At 35.6% G+C, this 21545-nt stretch overlaps 1 protein-coding gene across 7 annotated transcripts in view; it reads left to right on the top strand.

Moving 5' to 3' along the window:
• Window positions 1-21545, top strand: part of LOC131435115 (lachesin-like) — a 122362-nt gene that overhangs the window by 22911 nt on the left and 77906 nt on the right. For 3 of the 7 annotated variants that reach the window (XM_058602652.1, XM_058602656.1, XM_058602657.1), the window contains one exon: window positions 16758-17324. The exons of 1 other annotated variant lie outside the window; for it this stretch is intronic. In XM_058602652.1, the coding sequence (XP_058458635.1) occupies window positions 17216-17324 (109 nt within the window). In that variant the 5' untranslated portion in view covers window positions 16758-17215. Of the gene's footprint in view, window positions 1-16646; window positions 17325-21545 lie in introns of all 7 variants that reach the window. 3 more of the 7 variants (XM_058602658.1, XM_058602653.1, XM_058602655.1) reach the window with 3 other exon arrangements.

Raw genomic sequence — 21545 nt, 5'->3', positions numbered from 1 at the left:
CTCATAAATGTACTTTAAAACCCTCAAATTTGCTCTGAGTGAAATTGTCATCCAATGAACAAGCACACACACAAAACTAGATTTATGAAAGAATTTAACGGACAATAATGTTTAAATGAGAATGTTTGAAAGCAATATTAAGAGTTTTTGCATGGTTTTATTCTAGTACAAATTGTTGTATTTTTAGTTCTGTTGTTAGTGTAGGTAAAGGGTTTTATAGAATCTTTGAAAGCTATACTACTGGTTAAAAGAGACACTTATTATAGTTATCATAAAACAGGTAGTGATTGAAAAATCAATTACAAAACTCCTATAAATTATAATCAAAACCATAAGGCATTCGAATTGTTACTTGGGATGGCTGCCAGATGGCTGACTAAACGCTGCCAGCTGGAAAAATATGGCTTGCAGACATTCTGGTGACCGACTGCTTTACCGCTGCCAGATATACAACTCAAACGATACAACCGTACCCACCAGGATTTTTCCACATTATTATTATTGGTAAAAAATTTACTCGTTGAATTATCTAATTAATGGGGCAATGACTTACGGAGAGAACTATCTTTTAACATCATTTTATTAGTGAAAACAGATAGAACAGATATAGACTTTCTATACAAAGTTAAACATATTTTCTATGAAAATACCTGGCATCTCTGTGCACAGCCGATGAAACACACACACACTTCACAGCGTTATGTTGGCGTATAGAGGAATGAAACCAGTGCTACTAGATTTGCCACAATGGTTATTTCATTAGTATTTAACACGTTCTTTCTGGTGATATTCGAAGCAGAAACAGTTTTATTGAATATTGATATCAATAATATAATTAAACTAATGTCACGGATACCAAAAACATACTTTTTGATGATAATTTGAAGAAGATAAACAATTTTTGTTTTGTAACATTATGAAATAACTTGGCAACTTTGCGAAACCAAATGAGATGAAAACAAAGCGCAATCAAACGAAGTGAAAAACTTTCATCTCATATTTTTGAAGACTTTTATTGCTTGTCGGGTAAATTTTGAAGTTTTTAATCGTTAACTAAACAAGTGGCAAGTGAACATAACTAATTATGAAGTCATCCAGCATTCAATGGTAGTGTAATTGTGCGAAATAGGGATCATGTTTTGAGTCGAATCGATTAGTAGATATTCAGAACCATTACGAACTGTAAATCTTGAGACGAAAAAGTGTCCTAAATTGAAAAGTGAGTTTATATTATATGAAAAAAAACGATCACTGAAGAATTTAAAACCATTTCTTTCAATAGGAAAGTGTGATAATAGCTTTTCAAATCATTTTAAAACATTTCACAGTTTGCTTCCGGTAGGTTGTAAAATTTTATTCATGTTCAAAGTTATGGGGTGATGGGATGAGATGGATATAGGAGCTCAGATGAAATAGGGAGCCGTTGCCCTATATTCAAGTAGTTGAAAAATATGTTGTTTTGACTACTGTCAAATGTCGGAGACAGTTGAAAGCAACACAATAATCGCAATGCAAAATCAACAACTTTTTTAGTTGAAATCTGTTCGTGTCGCTTCAAAATGTCAATGAAAACAATATCGATGGTTAAAGCGTTTGGTGAAATTGGGTTCATTCGATTTAAGAAATTCATGATAACAAGTGTTTACCTAACAGCGGTTTTATGATCGAAGGATTCTCCGTGTACATCTTGGCATTGCATTCCTTTTGTGGAATTTGGTCTTTCTGTTTCAACAGACTTCGCAGCCGATTCTTAGCGTACAGAATCATTGCATGGCTAGTACTACGATCCAACTGACACTAAGAATTCTTCCAGGTCGGGGCTCGAACATACGACAACTGGCTAGTAAGACCCGCGTTCTAAGCATTGAACCACCAACCACCAACGAAACCCAAACAGATTCCGGATCTTGACATTAATCAACATATCTAATAAAATCAAACATTCCGAATGTAAAAAACTTATTTTCAAACGGGATATTGAAATAAATTAGTTAAAATTGCAATTGGAGGATTTCGATGTTTTTTCTCCAATTTCAACAGAATATTATTCGATTATTCGAAACTCAAACACGAATAAATAAAAATTCACTAGAGAATAAATATTCCTATGTATTTTGACAGCTACATCATCGTTCGAACAACAACGCAATCTACATATCGACATATGCCGTTAGAAGGCCAATATTTTCATGCTGAGTGATATTATGACCTTTCTTTATGAGTTTAAAAGGTATATCTTACTATACGTACAACAAACATTGTAAATATTTGTTATGAAAATTCCTTTTTCTAACATTCCTTAATATATAAATAAGGTAAATGTTATATGATGATGTACAAAAATACGTGCACGAAATTTTGATTCAAATGAACACAGAATAACAGTTTTCCAATTTTTTTCATTTTATATAAAAAAATGCAATCAAAAGATTTTTTTTCGGATTGCCCCATTTTCATATACCATTATTTAAAAAAGGCTTATTTTATTGTTAAAATATTTCAGAACTATTGAACCAGGTAGTATAAAAGAAATCTTCTTTCACCGAAAGTTGCGCCTTTTTAGGCTCCTGAATTTCTTAGAACATTACTTTATTGAGAAAATTCAAATGAAAAAATTATCGAAAAAAAAACTGTTTTTAAGAAGCATCCTAACTTAACAGATCGGCTGAAAAGTTCGTATCGTTTCTATGAGAGGGCGCTACTAGAATTAAATCCATACCATTTTCCGTTAGTACCAACCTTCAAAAGATACGTGTATAAATTTGACAGCTGTCTGATTATTAGTTTGTGAGATATTGCATTTTGAGTGAAGCTACTTTTGTTATTGTGAAAAAAATGGAAAAAAAGGAATTTCGTGTGTTGATGAAACACTACTTTTTGATGAAAAAAAGTGCCGCCGATACCAAAAAATGGCTTGATGAGTGTTATCCAGACTCTGCACCGGGCGAAGCAACAATTCGTAAGTGGTTTGCAAAATTTCGTACTGGTCATATAAGCACCGAAGACGATGAACGCAGTGGACGATCAAAAGAGGGTGTTACCGATGAAAACGTGAACAAAATCCACAAAATGATTTTCATTGACCGTAAAGTGAAGTTGATCGAGATAGCTGACACCCTAAAGATATCAAAGGAACGTGTTGGACATATTATTCACGAATATTTGGATATGAAAAAGCTTTGTTCAAAATGGGTGCCGCGTGAGCTCACAATCAAAACAATGCACCGTGTCACAAGTCGATGCAAACCATGCTGAAATTGAACGAATTGGGCTTCGAATTGCTCCCTCATCCACCGTATTCTCCAGATTTAGCCCCCAGTGACTTTTTCCTGTTCTCAGACCTCAAGAGAATGCTCGCTGGTAAAAAATTTAGAAGCAATAAAGAGGTAAGCGCAGAAACTGAGGCCTATTTTGAGGCAAAGGACAAATCGTACTACAAAAATGGTATCGAAAAGTTGGAAGATCGCTATAATCGCTGTATCGCCTCTGATGGCAATTATGTTGAATAATAAAAACGAATTTTGGCAAAAAATGTGTGTTTCTATTAAACGATACGAACTTTTCAGCCGAACTGTTAGGTTATGTAAACCACCAGGTGGCACGATTGTCATCTGCATACAATTGACTTGAAGCCGAAAATTTTGGTTCTTTGGTTCTAGTTCGCTATCAAATGCTGTGTTTAAGCAGTGTTCACACGATCACATTTTTCTTCATACGGTGGCACCAACATAAGGAAACGATTTTGATTTTTGATCAAACTATAATAAACTACAATTTCTTTTTCTTATTCAAAAAGATATCAAATTGCTTGTTTTATAGAGAATATTAGACTAGAGTTATATTTATAATGGGTTTGAAGAAATTGCCTTTTGACACCAGTGTGAATTGATTGTATGGTATGAACGTAGCTTAACATATTGTTGATAACAACGCCACCAATACAAAATGCGTCGGTTTCAGGAACCAGTTTCCATAGCAGGGGGTGATGTAAACCGTTCTTATATAAAAACGCTTAGAGATACACATCTAATATCTTCGACAAAGTTGCTTAAAATTGATTACTCTAAATTATTGTGGAAGGATGCATTGTTCTATCTCATCCAGATTTGAAAGTAGTTTTTTAATTCATGGTTTGTTTTAGGACCACCCTTAAACCACAGACTAACAGACAAGACACTCAAATTAGATTCTTCAATCATTTTAACGGTCATTTCGAATATTCCTTTATTTGGGACAGTGCTCACATGTGTCATGATGGCGCCACGTTACCCTATTAAAAACATCCTGTCTGTCATCTAGACTGTGTTTATTTTTTTCATTTAACAACAGAGTTGCCAATTATACAAAATTACCTGTAATGTATTGTTTTGTATACGTCCATGCGAATTTCATACAGGATACAGATTTAATACATATTGCCAAAACTATATACATAATTGTGCCTACTTCTCATCCTCCAACGCAATACAAAATCGAACCCGTTTTGTTACAATATTTACTTGCTTCTGGTCTGCCGCCACTTAATTTCGGGTGAAAACTACCAACACAATAAAAAATAGTCTAGATGAACAACGCTGAGTCAAATAAATGGTTACCTTCCAACATCGCGAAAAAGTTGAATATATTATCAACATAATCCAATAATTTATTGCGACTATTCATTTTCAAATATTTGGATGAAATCAGGCATCCCTGCAAGCAGCTGATTGGTGTTGACAAACGAGGGGAAACCAACTAGTAAAAAAACTTGTACATAACACAAGGGGTGTACAAATAGTAAATAGTTCGCGCAGTACAATATAGGTGGAACTAGTGCATCACGAAAAATTATTTTTATAAGAATTTACTCATACTGTCATGTCTGTTAGTCTGTGCTTAAACCATTATGGCCGAAAAACGCAGTTTATTAAGTGCCACTAATGTGCCGAAGACTTCAAATCTCTAAGGCCAATAATAAAAGCGTAAACAATTGTTTCCTGCTAATTTCTTTCCTGGACCATTATGTGTTACTATCAAGTGAATGAAGGGGAAGCTGTGGTTCGCTATTCACACTCTCGTCCATGCTACGGTGTCACTGTTGTTGGCGGAATCATAGTTACTTTTTTCCCAGTCGTTGTGTGCGATGTTAGGTGCAGCTGTCGTATCTGGTTCTTTATGGGATACTGATGGTTTCGTTGAAGAGAATGTTTTGTTGTTTATGGCTGGCACAGATGTACTGGGTTTGTTTGTGAATGGTGTGAGGGAACCATCGTTGTTTTTTGGTGTAGTTGTCTTCTTGTCCAGTTTATCACATGGCTTACCATAGTGAACAGCATTTTGGCATTGTCTGATTGTCATAGGTAACAAGTGATTCGCACGGAATTTTTGTTTCCTGGCCGAAAATCTCATAAGAAGGTATAGAAGGTATAGTCTTCTTCAAGCGCATGCGTAACAAACGTACGCCATTTAGAATACCGGGGAAAAAGTTCTTTCACACTTCTTTTTCGATGGTAAGGTTCTCTCCGTACTGTGACATAGTTTAACGAATATAAGGATCGTAGACGCTTGAGGGTAGATAATGCACACGCCCATCTATAGCTCTATCTTCCATATACACTGGTATGTAATACTCGATGTTCTCATGTCCTGTAAACAAAATCATTTGTCTTGTTGCATTGAAGTAAATGCACACCTTTAATATCAAGATGCATTTGCTTCTTAAGCAAACCTTCAAGTTCTCGTATTGAAAGTCGAATTTTGCCTATGCCTAAAATAAACAATAATTGTATACTTTCGTATTGGCTGTGGTAGCTTTTGTTCATTCGGTTCACTCATTTCAAGATCGTTCTATTGTTCACTACACAATATTGTACTTGGTTTCTGCTGTCCCGAACGTAAGCGGTTTTGTTTTATCGACTGATTTGGATGAAACGTGAAAGCGAACTGGGGTTTAGCAACTTTGTATGAGACTATAATAATTTTCATATGAATCCATGGTAAGGAAATCGGTTTAGTCATCTTCGAAAAAATTAAGTGGCCATATTTGTCATACACACAGACATTTGTTCAGTTCGCCGAGCTGATTCGAATGGTACATGCCATTCGGCCCTCCGGATCTCAGTTGAATAGTTGGAACTCAGTTGATCTCAGTTGATCTCAGTTGAATAGTTAGAACTTTTCAAAAGCATATCGGTGTGCCCTTTTTTGGAAGTGTTTGTTCGTCCAATTAAACTTTGTTTTGCCATTTAACTTAGCTAAATACATATTAGCTTATTATTAATGAAGACTATTGTGTGTTTAATTTCAATTGAAATAAATAAATGAGTTAAATTGAAAGTATGTCAACGTGGGATCTCTATTCTGCCTACCAGTGTATATTTGCTCTTCCTAACAGATTATTTCAATACGGTTTCACAAATACAATAAATGAAAAAAAAAACAATCTCTTGTCGAATTGTTTGGTCGAGAAATAATATTTTTAAAATTGGTAATCGATCAAAAGGGTTTGAAGACCATTGATGTGAAGTATGCAAAACATAAAGTGGGTAAATTTGTTCCTCCACTAATTGTATCTGAAACGAACGGTAGATGTAAAGGAAAAGCTGTTTGATTTAAATTGATGAGCTTTATTAAACAACTAAATGTGTTTCAAATAATAAAAACCAGTTTTAATCCACCTAGTGGTGTAATGATGCCTTTCTCATATCAATCATACTATCATATATAATACTGTGGTATTCTTCAGAATAATGTTGCTCGATTCTTAAAAGAATAACCGAAATCGGTTTGTTTGACCGTCTACTGATAAAAACTATCAATTTGAAAACATTTGAGGTCGATTTAGAAAAATTTTTAAGGTTTTTCCCCATTTTCAGTGATGGTATACAATTTTTAAACCACTTTACCCGTCGAAGTCGGATCCGCATGAAATTCAGGAATTATGTATGGGACCACAGGACCTTTCATTTGAACCTGAGTTTGTGAAAATCGGTCGCGCAATCTATGAGAAAAGTTAGAACATATATTTTCTCTTATTTTTACATTTTACCCCATAACTCGCGAACCGGAAGTCGGATCCAAATAATATTCAGGAATTTTGTATGGGACCTCAAGACCTTTCATTTGAATCTAAGTTTGTGAAAATCGGTTCAGCCATCTCCGAGAAAAGTTAGTGCAAAATAACGTTACATACACACATACGCACATACACACATACACACATACACACACAGACATTTTGCGTACTCGACGAACTGAGTCGAATAGTATATGACACTCGGCCCTCCGGGCCTCGGTTCAAAAGTCGGTTTTCACAGTGATTGCATAACCTTTCTATATGAGAAAGGCAAAACAGGAACTAAGAAGCAACCAAAATCGATCAACAACATTAAAATTTGATGCAAAAAAATTCCTTGATTTACAAAGCGGTATCATCTCACTGGTGGATGGATTGAGCAAGTGTTTTAATTTTAATTTGAAAAGAGAATCTCATTTCTTATTAGTTTTGAACTAATCTTATTTTTAGAAGACTCTGTCTCAAATCTTCATTCTGATACGACGTATCACCAACTGTACTGACCAGTAACGAGATTAACTAACAATAATATTTTTTTTGATTTGTTCAAAATCTCCGAACCGTCTAGGGTAGTCATTTATTGAAAGTCAAAATCCACAAAAAAAGAGAATGAGACTGCAGAGAACAAGGTACTGAATATAAAAAGTTACTTTGCATGGCGGGGTTCACAATCAATAAATCATTGATTCCTCATTACATGTCAGCGAATATTTTGTTCGGCTCTCCAAAAAAAATTTCCTACACCGTCCTGATATAAAATAAAAAAAATCTAAAAGACGGTATGAAGTTCCTTCGTTTAATGCAAAATAGACAGATAAAGCGAAAGGCATATTCCCGTACTACTCTGTTTTTCAGACGTAGCTTATGCGGTATGAATGGATTAAAGATCCAAGAATAGAATCAAAATGCTTCTGATTTATAGGTTTACTCGAAAAGCTGACGGCAACGTAGAAGACGATTCCTTCTGGGGAAAAATTGCGATAAGCCATTTCTTCGGAGGTTTTGTATTCGTTGTTGTTGATTCGTCTACAATAGGGCCGAATATTGTGCTTGCTATCCCACCGAGAAACGGCAATCATGTTCTTTTCCATGTTGAATTGGCGGATGTGAATGATGAATGTCATCTTGTGAACGTATAGCTACTGCAGCATTTGTGTTGTGGTGTGTTTCCCGAAGATATTGAACATATTCACAGAAACAATTTTTCTTTTGGTTTGACAAACTGACAACCTTCTTCTTTTAATGAATATTATGTTATTTAAAACATGCTGTAGATGAAATTGGTTTATATATAGTCAATATATAACTGATATGTTTTATCACCATGGGAACAGCTTGAAAATAAAAAGTTGAATTTCGAGCTAAGTCTGAATTAGTGGTAAGATTTGAGGCTACAAATAATGATAAAATATCAAGTCAAAACTTTCATGAATACCCATATGCGTAGTTCACAAATACGGTAAACTGTTACTCATCTTAAGCTTATATTGGTCTGTTCGTCGTACATAGCAATATCTGTGAATGTGTGTGTCATTTAATCTCTCTAACTTTTCTCAGAGGTGGTTGATACACGAATTAAAATCCATTGCAGGTACCATGATTAAAAATCATGAAACATGTCTGTCATGAATCATGAAGCATAATTTCATGAGTAAAATGTTTGATATGAACAATAACTCATCTTCCAAGACAATTTTCGTCATATCAATCATTTTGCTCATGAAATGACATGAGAAGGATGTTTCTTGATTTCATGATTTTTAATCGGAACCGGTAAGTGATTTTTATCTTTGTAGGTTTTACGGTTCCATACGGAATTCAGGGGTGAACACTTCAACGAATCAGGTAGTGACAACCATCAGGTAACGCAAAAGTGCCTCGGATGTAATGTTCCTACGCACCTGTTCAATCGACATAATCGATCGAGACCAGCTATGGAAGATCTATAATGATTGCGAGAACCTGGATAAACTGATACTTTTGGTCGAATGATGTATGGTGTTCGAGTATCGGGAATAAACTTGATTCACTTTGAATTTAACAGAGGGTAACGGAAAAGCCTTTCGAGTCTGCTATTTAATATTGCTTTGGGGAATGAAATAAAAGAAGCGCAGATACAAATAAACAGTTCGTTCAACTACTTAGCTTCGCTGACCATATTGAAATTATAGCCCGCAACTTACAGAAGATGGAGGAAACGTACGTTGGATTAAAACGTGAGGCTAGGCGGATCAGACTAAAAGTATTTGAAAGGAAGGGATCAAGAGAAGATAATATCAGCCCCTTTCTTTCAAGTGCTTTCTCCTTGACGTTCTCATTAAAGGTTGAGATTAGCGGTAATGACAAATTCTATTGATTCATGAACTTGACTTCGCTGGTGACTTTCGATAATGACACCTAGCAGAGGTGTCATTGGATTTATATGTCGGCATGTTTTCTTGTAATAACATGCTCTAAGCTTTGAAAACAACGCGGAAAACTCTTTACTTTCGCTTGGGTTTTTCGCGCAAGTACGACGATTTTGAGGTAGTTAGGTACATATCTTCAACAAAACGTTATAAAGGGGGAACCGGGTCGAAAATCGATCATTCGTCATCTAACACTCGATGTGGATAGACGAATAACCTACTACGACAAATTTCGATTTTGTTTTATCTTTTATTCGCAGCTTTCTACCTACCCAAGCTATGGGTAAAACGCGTCATAGATCCGAGGAAGGATGCAAAGCGTCTGTAGCCAAGTGATGTACAGGTAAACGACCGTTTGCTGAGTAACAACCAATACGCTGATCTGCCAGTTGATGTCGAAGAGGAACTGCAGAAGAAGGAAAAAATGCCGCCTTTCTATTTGAAGGGCTTCCCACCAACTCTACGCTCGGATTTCAACACGTTGATCAGCAAAGGACTACAGGCAACAATCAATTTATGTACTAAAGGCTACAAAATAACTGTTCCGGCTTTGAACCATTACAAAGGAGTGGAATTGTACCTGAAGCAGACAAAAGCGGAATACTTCACACACGATATTGCCGCTAACAAACCTATGAAGGTTGTACTTCGAGGACTACCCGTCATGATGGAAGCTGAACTAAAGCAGGCACTGTCGAAGGCTGGACTAAAGCCTTTGATAGTGTTTAAAATGATGCGACATAACACGGACAAAAAGTATCGAGATCAACTGTACTATGAACCAAGAAGGGCTCCATCACCATGAGTCAACTGAAAACCATAAAATCGTTATTCCATATAATCATCGAATGGCAAAAGTATAAACCGGTACACCGGGATGTCACACAGTGCACGGACTGTTTGAACTACGGCCATGGAGCGAGGAATTGCCACATGAAAAGTCGGTGCGGGAAATGTGCCGAACCACACAATACCAACGATTGCATACTAGATAACATCGCTGTTAACTGTGATGGCGACCATCCATCTACCAAATCGTGTCCCAAACGTGCTGAGTTCACAAAAATTAAACAACAGGCGTCCCGTAAACAATCAACGCGCAAGAATGTTCCACAGAAGGATGAAATTAATTTCCCACGGCTCCCAAAGAAGACGGATATTTCAAATTTGCCGCCACTTCCTCGCAGCAATCCAAAAGAATCTCTCCTGGATGGGGCTATAATCAACCACAAGCAAAGGATGACTCTGGTGACATATTCTCTGCTGAACAACTGATCGTCATTTTTGAAACAATGACAACAAAACTACGAAACTGTAGAACGCGGGTAGATCAAATCAACGCCTTAGGCAAATTCATCATCGAATATGCAATATAATAAGTTGGTTGTAGTAAATTGGAATGCTTGCTCACTCAGGAGCAAAACTGCTGAGTTATCCGACTTTCTTCAAGAGAAGAATGCCGATATTGCTATTTTAACTGAAACTCATATTAAACCTGAAATTTCTATTTTTATTTCCAATTACAGAATTCACTGGCTCGACAGGACAACAACCAGAGGAGTTGGGGAGTTTCCATTGCCATTAAACGATCCATTCAGCACAGGCTTCTGTCAGCCTTTAAACTAATAGAAGCCATCGGAATTGAGATTACAACGACGATGGGACCCATCATCATCATTGCAGCGTACTGCCCCAAACAAACAAATCTTCGAGATGGTACGTGTGCATCATTGAAGCGAGATCTGGCTATGCTCACTCGACGACAGAACAAATTCATCATTGCTGGGGACCTGAACGCACGTCATGAGCTGTGGGGGAACAAAAGACAGAATCGAAACGGATTAGTACTTGCCGAAGATTACGAAGCTGGACAGTACAACATCCTCGCTCCGGATCAACCAACTTATTAATATCGATTTGCCACTAGATTCCCCGATGGAAATCGATGCGGCCCTATCTTCCTTCCAGCATTCAATCACAGTCGCTCGTGATAGGACGGTTCCAGTACAACATATGCCGAGTTCCTCTCTTCAAATTGACAGTGTCATCAAGAAACTCATCCGACTTCGAAATATCTACCGGAGGCAGTATCAACGAACTGGGATCCTAGATAAGAAGACTTCTTATAACAACCTAACTAGGATAATCAAGGAAAGGATATCTGAGCTTCGCAACAGGAACTTCCAGCAATAGCTTCGAGAAATTCTTCCACATTCAAAGCCCTTCTGGTCCTTAACGAAGGTGCATAAGAAAAAAACCGAAGCCTATTCCTCCTCTTATGTCACCCCAGGACGCAGCTGAAGGAATACCTTTAAACACACCAGTAGAGAAGGCAAATGCGCTAGGCCAGCAGTTTGTGTGTTCTCACAATTTAGAACTCAACATTGTTAGTCCACATTAAAAAGAGCCGTTGCTGATAGCGTAGCTGAGGTTGACCAATCAGACAGCTTAGTTCCTGAGGAAAGTAGAGTCACTGCGAATGAGTTGATGGCTATTGTGAAAAAATCCAAAAATATGAAGGCCCCCGGTTTCGATAACACATTCAACCTTGAGCTGAAACATTTGAGTATTCGCTCATTTGTTTTCTTAGTTAATTTTTTTAACAGGTGCTGGGAGCTAGGTTACTTCCCTTCAAAGTGGAAGTTAGCTAAAGTCATCCCAGTTTTGAAACCGGAGAAAGATCCTTCCTTTTCAAAGAGCTTTCGGCCCATCAGCTTACTCTCTGCCCTATCCAAGCTGTTTGAAAAGTCAATACAAAGGCGAATTCTTGCTTTCGCAGATGAACAGGATATATTACTGAAGGAACAGTTTGGGTTCCGGAAAGAAAGATCCACCATCCATCAACTCACAAGGGTTAACAACGTCATCCAGCAAAACAAATCAGTGTCCAAAACGACTGCCATTTCAATATTGGATATTGAAAAGGCATTCGATAATGTGTAGCACGATGGCCTGGTGTTTAAACTGCATCGGTATAATTTTCCCATGTATCTTATTAAAATTATCAAAAATTATCTTGCAGATAGAGCATTCCAGGTTTCTCTGAATAATGCACTTTCAAAAAGATTTACTATTCCTGCTGGTGTACCCCAAGGAAGCTCAGAGGTCGGGGCGAAACGACGCATTCAAACAGTGGCATCGTAGAGCGCACCTTCTATATGGTTAAAAACCTCAAACGCTCAGGTCGTAGTTCTCATTTGCCTTCCGGTCGTCAAAGTGAGAAGACGCATTAAACCAGTTTAGCATCATTTGACACTGCGAGTGGATGTATTGCGGTTCGTTTGAAAAGCAAGTTTCAATTCAAACAAGAGCGATTGCGTCATACAGAGCTGCTGGTCTTTTGCATTGGAGAGAAATAAATCGAAAAGTGGAAAACGTTATATAAAATCAGCCCTTCTAATGGCTGTAAACGTTACCTAAAGAACTATAAAGATTGTTTCTTTGTAAACCGAATATTAAAATTAGCAGTGTAGTGCAAATCTACAACAATTTGTACTACACTGCTTTCGTTTTTTTTGCAATTTCCAGAGTGTTAAATTCGTAACAGTGTTTGAAATCATTTCTATCCAATCAGAGTTTAATATATTAGATAATCATACAATTTGGCCCTTCTGGGACGCCAGAAATTAATCCCGTACAGCATTTTGATAGTTTCTTTTACTGAAATATTGAAATCCGAAATGAAATAATCGACATCAAAATTCTCTAAGGTGCCATTTATAACCATAATTTTATTACTAAAGAATTATGCGAAATTTTTCTTCACTATACTGTATACGGCCCATTTTTCAACCAGTTGTAGTTTGTAGTAAACTTTCTGTTGATTTGCTATATAAAATGCATAGCACCGACTCAGAAGCCATTTATTTCGAATTTAGCTGTCATTGTTATCGTGTTGTTCGAGCCCCAACCTGGAAGGATTCGAGATTGGGTTTCACGCAACGATTTTTTTTTTGTTAAAATAGTGACAAAAAAAAATCTAGTTTGATATAAATAATATTGCTGCTTGAAACTACAAAACATTATAATCAATTTTACTCAGTGTGTTAGTTGGTTTCAAACGACATTTTGATAAAAGCAACAAATATTTCACTTGTGCGTTCCTGTCAATTTCTTTACAAACAATTTCACAGTGAATTCAATTTGAAAAATTTGTTACGAATGAACGAACCTTAGATAAAGTTAAGAATTGTTGCGCTTTAAATTCACAAACTTTTTAGTTGAAATAAATTACTTTAAATTTAGCTATTTCAACTAACGCTTTTGTTTGTTGAAATCATACATTTTTGTTTGTTTTTAAAAATAAAATGATTTCTTTCAAACTAATTTACAAGGTTATATTTAAAACTACTTTTATTTCAGTTTATATTGGTTGAAAAATTCTTGAAATTTTTAATTTTGAAATTTTTTAAGACGTTTCGTTATTCCCGTTGCTACACGATCGAATTATTCACATACCATTGTATGTAATTGTAAAGCCCTGTTTCTTAATTTTTATAGCATCCAAACGATTCGGTGCTCCATCAGTCCGACCAAAACAGAGAACCTGCATCAAATATTTTTGGTAAAGAAAATGTGTTATGTAATGTTATGCAAATTTTTGAAATATACTTTATCATCAATACATACACTTGTACCCTTAGGACATGGAAGAAGCAGATCAATTTTTACTTATGAAACGCGGACAAACTTCTTCCGTGGGAGACAATAATGTCAATAATGGTGTATACGCGCGAGAAAAAATTGTTCTGGTTTATATGAAATAAAACTAACGCGGTTCATTTAAACAGTAAACTTAGTTGTATCATTACACAAATAATACCATAGATAAATTGAACCAAGTTTTTTCTAGATGTGAAGGTATAGCAGGATTGAGTCAACGAGAACATTGCCGATAACGTTAACGCAACTTTGGTTGACATGTTAAAAAATTGTTGGATTATTTACACAATAAACTCAGTCGGAACAATTATATTTTTGGTTTGGTTGGACCATAATCACCATCACCATAATTTGGTTGGACCAAAATCATTCAAATCAAACAGAGATCATTGTTTTTGTTGAAGGGAGAAATTGGTTTGAAACAATGATATTCTAGCTTGAAATGAATATAAATCAAATTAAAAAAAACTACTAACTGTTTTGTTATTTTAAACATGCTCAATTTCTCTGCGTGTACTAGCCATGCAATGATTCTGTACACTAAGAATCGGCTGCAAAGCCTGTTGAAACAGAAAGGCCAAATCCCACAAAAGGAATGTAATTCCAAGACTTTGCTTTGTCATCGTGTTAATTATGGTGCAATCGAAGAATCTCCCAGCGAAATACATAGCTTGTTACCGCAAGCGGAAGAAGCAGGAGACTTCAACAGAACACATATTAGTGTCGAACCCATGGACAACAGCCTGGAAATAGATGACGGAAGTCAGCGGAATATATCGGAAGTCAATGGTATCCATCAGAATTTGAACTCAGCTCGTCACTCTCCATCATGAACGCCTTCATAAAAGGTTCTTTACAAAACCATCATTATTTGATCATAAAGAACTATACTGGTTATTTCGTAATATTTGTTTGTCAGAATGTTTAATGTAACTAATCTGTACTATAGCTTAGGTGTATCGTTTCAAATTCTAGTAGTGTAAAAGGACAAAACTTGCACAATTCACACAACCGATCAACTAATTGATATTCGGAAGTATAAAGAAAGAGTGTCAGTTTTATTCGTATTCCAGTTATGTCTCTGACATTACACACCTGTACTTTTTAAGAAATGAATTCTTTATCGCACATATTTTTATCTCGCTTCTAGTTGGATTAATGACAACTTTGATTATATGGAAAGAAGAGGATCATTCTATACAAAAACTCTTATTAGGATATTAAACCTCTAAAGTCTAAACAAAAAACGCGTTTTCGTATGGTTTGGACCACTGTGTACTCGGATAAGGCATAAAAATCACTTTTCGAAAATTTCGATATATCCGTCAAAAGTGGACGGATTGTAACAGATTATTGCTTATTGGATCGGTATCCGTAAGGTTTCTAAGTTTTGAAATATATTTTATTTACAAGGTTTGTTGTGACAGATGTTGAGAAACTGAAAATTTGGACATAAACCTTTGTTCACATAAAAAAAATAATCATCGGATCGCAAAACCATTCAATAGTGTTTTGGTTTACGAAGAGACTTTTGGGTCTAGTTGGATTAAAATAGGTTCAGCCTTTTTTTTAGATCTCCACTGCTTTGTTAACGACATATATACAAACATACAAATACACACACGGACCTTTGTTCAGTTTTTCGAATGCTTTTATGCAATTAGTCTTGCTTATACATTTGAATTCGTGTTTTTCGTATAATTTAGTATCATGTTGCAGATAGCTAGTAAACAACAGATATGATCAACCATAAGAACATTTTTACTGTAGCCTTCTCTGCCTAAATGAGGTGAGAAGAATCGTAGCTTACTCTACCTGATGGCACGATTTTGATTGCAAATACTGACCGTGTTTTCATCATCCGAGATGTTTAGTAGCGATATGCGGAGCAAAAATCATTTTTTTTGCTGTACATCATGAATCTTTTTTACTGCTTCCCATGTCACTGGTTCTCATGCGTTCTGATTTTTTTCACAGCTCGGAGTCTAGCTCGAAAGTGGATGAAGTTTTTGTCAATTGACTGGCTAATTTATATACATGATATAGGGGAGTACAGATTAAATGAATTGCGGACAAAGTTAGTATGTTTCATCGCTTGAGGAAGATTTTATAAAGGCAGTTTCATTTAATCAAAAAGCAAAGTCCTGGCATTACATTCCATTTGTGGAATTTGGCCTTTCTGTTTCAACAGACTTCGCAGCCGATTCTTAGTGTACAGAATCATTGCATGGCTAGTACTATGGATCCTACTGACACAAAGAATCCTTCCAGGTCGGGGCTCGAACATACGACAACTGGCTTGTAAGACCAGCGTCCTATGCATTAAACCGCTAACCCGGGATGTTTCATTTAATCGCTATATCTGAATTAATTGAACTTAAAAATTATTAGGCAATGGAATACAAATGAAGATTACGCTGTGGTTTTGAAGATATATCTAGGATAGAAATAGAATATAATTATATCGCATCGAACCAAGAAGTAAAACGGTTTGCCGTTCTAATCCTATCTCTCCTACAAAGCTGGGACGTATTTCAAGCATCTAGTAATATAATTTCGCAGAGTAACAACGTCAATGAAATTTGAGCAAGATTTTTCGGCGATAAATTGAGTGTTTCAACTTTGTTTCTTAGACAACAGACTGGCCTTGGCAACTTTACTGGTGATATAGTACATGCTAGATAGACTGAAATAAGACTGCGTACAATGTCACATATGCAAGGCACACAATTTTCAGTGAATGAGCACATAAGAAGCAGAATGATAAACATAAGAATACTCCGTCCATCTCGCTGTTCTTTCTAATGAATTGAAGTGGTCAACCAGCAACTGGCAATGATAAAATTATCATGATAAAACAAGTGTCGGTGGATGTTGTTCGTGTTTTCCATAGAATACATTTAGTCGTTAATATAGTTTCGGAAATAAGTTAAAAGAGTGCGATGAAAAACATAATCCGTTACATAATTGTCACATTAATTGGAAATAAAAAGTTTGTGAAAATCAAGATCTAGGTATCCTGAACGTCAGCTAGAGATTGATGCGAGCTGCACATACATCGTGGTGAAGTTGACACACCGAAGTTTAAATTATGATAAACATTATTATTTTTATGAGAGTATCGACAAACTTGAACTGCCTACTTAGAAGCTGGATCTTTGCGTTATATTTTTTCCAAGGAATTCCGTCCTTGCATACTGGTAAGTACAACTGAATTTCTATTTTGTTGTGTGTCGTGCCTTATTGAATTTTATGATTTATGACTGTTTATCTTCTTTTATCCTAGCCTTAGGGAAATTGGGATGAAAATTAGACTGCTATATTATGCAGAAGGAAGTTTCTTTTATTGCCTTGTTTTTCTGTATCAGGAAGTTGAGCGTTTGTGAAAGGATATCTTGAATATAAACCATGGGATAATTTATATATTTTTTTTTATTTGTGCCAAAAAGACTGATAGGAATGTGATATTCGGACGCATTTATTTATTTAGAAGAAAAGAAAACCAACTGGAGTTGAAATCCACAGTATGTCAAGCATGCTAGTAAAGTCTAATCAACAAGGTATTTGTGGATGGGCGTAGTGGGATGGGTTAGTCGATGCATTTCACGCATTTGCCTGGGTTCGATCGATTTCTCAGCCTCGCATAAAGGGCGGATGATCACTAGGTTAAATCATCTATAGTCTGTTGAGCATATTATCTCATTTCATCTGAGTGGCTGTACAAAATCAACGGCAAAGTTGCGTTAGCAGTTCAGTTAATAATTATGGTATAATAATCAGACACGTACCTATAGGAAGGCCCGAAGGATCTTGGTCCCTCCCGATAAAAAAATGTTCGATAAATATTATGGGGCTGTTGATCTTGCAGATTATATCGTGAGATAGAGGTTCAATTGCTTGCCCATCCACCTTTTTCACCTGATTTGGTTTCCTTGAACAATTATCTATCCTGGGTACGAGCCTGATAATAATGCCCTGCTCAGAATCGTATACATAAACGATAATTTAGCAAACTTTTATAGACTTTTGAAAGAAAACAAGAAGGTTCATTGGCACATCTAGTAGTTTAATCTTCAAAATGTAATCTGTCTAAAGACCTGTAGATTTTTTGACTTTTTAGCGTCGTCAATTGTAGGGCGGTTAGAAATTGCCATAAAATGCCATAAGACCGTTTATTTGAGCCATTGTCTGTGAAAATTGTGCCAGCTATTTGTGATAAAAATAACGGAAGATATTTTGCATATCGGAAGTGTTTCTCTTTCTATCAATATCACAAATTATCGGTGAAAGAAAAAAGCTTTTCAAAACAGACACAAAGAGACACCACACGATATTTTTAGAACCAGCTTGGAATCATTTCGACGTCTAAAAATTGTAGGGTCGTTTTCGTTACCGTTCTTTGTAAATCTAAAATTTTACTGTAAAGTTGATTTGGTAAACTAAAAAAGGAATTGTTACTATTTAGGCATTAGCCCTTCTAGAAACAAAATGCAGAGCCAGAGATGCCATTTATACAGATTTATGTTGCCTTCGCAAACTAATTTAAATAAGAGTACAGATTTTATACAGATTTCTTAAATTTAATACAGATTTTTCAGGTCTATAAAAAATGTGAAGTAGAAAATTAGACTTTTCTCTCTGAGTATCTTTTATTAGTATTTGATTGCAGTGATTCTTTAAAAGTTTATCAATCAACGGACAAATCACATGTTAAAATGGAACTCTTTTGTGCAGATATGTGATGGTGAACACTGACACAGTCGATGAAACACACACACACTCAACAGCGTTATGTTGACATATAGCGGAGACGAAAATGTGTCCTAAATTGAAAAGTGAGTTTGTTTAAAATGAAAAAAAAACGATAACCGAAGAATTTAAAACCATTTCTCCCAATGGGAAAGTTGACAATAGCCTATATAATCATTTTAAAACGTTTCACAGATTGGCTCAGATATTATTTATGTTCAAAGTAATGAGGTGAAGGGATGAGATAGAAAAAAGAGCTCAGATGAAATAGAGAGCCGTTACCCTATTTCTGATATCGATATGTCGAATTCGACCAAAGTTTAACTCTGATACATACAAATGATATATAAAATTGTTCAAACGACATATTTGAGTCAGCATGTCGTTTTGCTTATCAGTCGGCCTAATGGATAGCGATATGATCGGTCGATTTAAATTCGCTTCGGCCCAAAGAAACAATATTACAGGAAAAAAGGAAAAAAAATGTACATCATAACTCTATGATGCGAAAGATCGATGCGATGACTCCTATTTTCATCTTATCTATTGGGCCAATATATTAAACAGGATCTCACTCCTACTAATTGTTTTTCTACACGGATAAAAATCTAATTTTCATGATATCAATCATTTTACTCATGAAATTTCATGAGAAGACATGGTTCATGATTTCATGATTAAAAAAACATGGTACCGGTGTACATTAGATGAATCTGTAACTCCGGAACAGGAGATCGCATTCGGATAGAATTCAGGAGTTTTGGGATTAGACACCCGGTCCAGTTATTTCGGAGCAAAGTGAGTGATTGTCCTCGGCACACACCTACATAAGAGCACATAATTATTACTAGACTCAACGAACAGCGATAAAACATGATATAGTAAACCTTGCACTTTTGATATTATTGAATAACATTTCTATGTGAGAAATACAGAAAGCACTTTTCAATATTTAAACAGTAGATAAAGTTTCTTAATACTATGAATTTGATAAATTTTGATGTTTGAATTTCTCCCTTATTGATCTACAATACTGTCAGAAGACTAACTAAGCACTTATATACAGAATATAAGGATTGTACTCGAAAAAAGTCTTCGCCAAAATCATATTAAACCGAACATTTTTTAAATTCTCATAGAATAAATGAATACATATTAGCAATGTTTTTGCAAAGTGTATTCATCCATTCTCCTTTTCTACACAGATATAAATATTTTGTTACATTTACATCTATTTTTATGCACATATTTGGAGTAGGCAATTAAACATAAAGTTACATTACAAATTTGTATATTTCAATATAATTTAATCACAAAACTAAGCGTTAATTGAAAGATACAGTTCAATTCATTGAATATTCAATGCAATCCAATTTAGTTTTGCATCGATTATGGCTTTCAAACAAACTTTCGATTCAACCTATGTCTATTCCATGTTACTATTGATTTACATGTCGTGTAAATTTCATTATTTCTTTCTGTGTAGGGAAAATACCCGCACCTTGGAATTAACACTACTCATCAAATTAGGTGCAACACTTGCGCCATCTTTTTACGCAATTTCGTCCACTCTTTGTCCAAACGCTTGTCTTTTTCGAAGGCTTTCTCTGCTTCTTGACGCGGGAATTGACCAACGTATTATGTTTATTGGTTCGATTAGATCCTTCGTTAGATTGAAAACATGAAATCCGGCTCTCTTAATTGTGTGTTGGATGAACAAGACGGACAAACTTCTCGACCTTGTAACCGAATCAAAAGGTTCGGATTATGCTTTAAGTAATCCTTCTTCTTCCTTGCGTTCACGGGGTTGCATTTCTTCGTTCACCTTTCCCTGTTAGTTCACTACGGGGTCGTTCGGATCTTCTTGGATGATTTAATCACCCGGAACACAATCGAATTGTCGATTTCCAACTGCTTCGCGATCCACTTGTAGGACTGGCCTGAATTTTCCACAACCGCGCATCAAATGTTTTGTTAAAGCACTTCTTGATACACAGATTGTAACGAAATTTTGTAAATGTAAACATCACACTCTAAACTAGTTTATCCCGAAATTTCATCATTTTTGCCATTGAAAAAGTTTTGCACGAAAGAAAATTTTGATTTTTTTTTTCTAGTGGCGTATTTAAAAAGATGGTGCTTATATAATAAACATGAGTAGTGGAAACGTGATTTATCGCGTCAGATATTTGATAATCTATTATTGATGAAAAATGTCGATATCTGATAAGAATTGTTCTTGGTAAATTCCACTTGTGCTGCCTTTTTTCAGCTAGAACTAGTTTTGTACGATACCAGAGAGAAACAAGACCTACACATTGACTAAAACTGAAGCTAAAATTGTCTGAAATGTACAAAAATGAAACTACAGTTGAATTTTTTCTGAAAAAAAACAAAAAACCTGTCTTTCTCTGTCATCATTTTGGCAGATGACACACGGAACGACCGAAATCAGCTCTGCGCCTAATTCGTATTACTGTTTTTGAATGAATTGATTTCAACAACATAATTTCCAAAATAACTATGAAATTAGTTGAAACTGAGAATTTATTTTGCTGAATAAACTCTTATTTTTAGAGAATGTGTTTAGTTGGCGAATATCCTGGACACAAACCAGCAATATTTCAATCTAACACGAAATTCTCATTGACAATTAATTTTGTTATTAAAAT

The sequence above is a fragment of the Malaya genurostris genome, chromosome 3, assembly GCF_030247185.1.
Source record: "Malaya genurostris strain Urasoe2022 chromosome 3, Malgen_1.1, whole genome shotgun sequence".
In the NCBI taxonomy this organism is placed as follows: Eukaryota; Metazoa; Arthropoda; class Insecta; order Diptera; family Culicidae; genus Malaya; species Malaya genurostris.
This window is presented reverse-complemented; position numbering and strand designations above follow the sequence as displayed.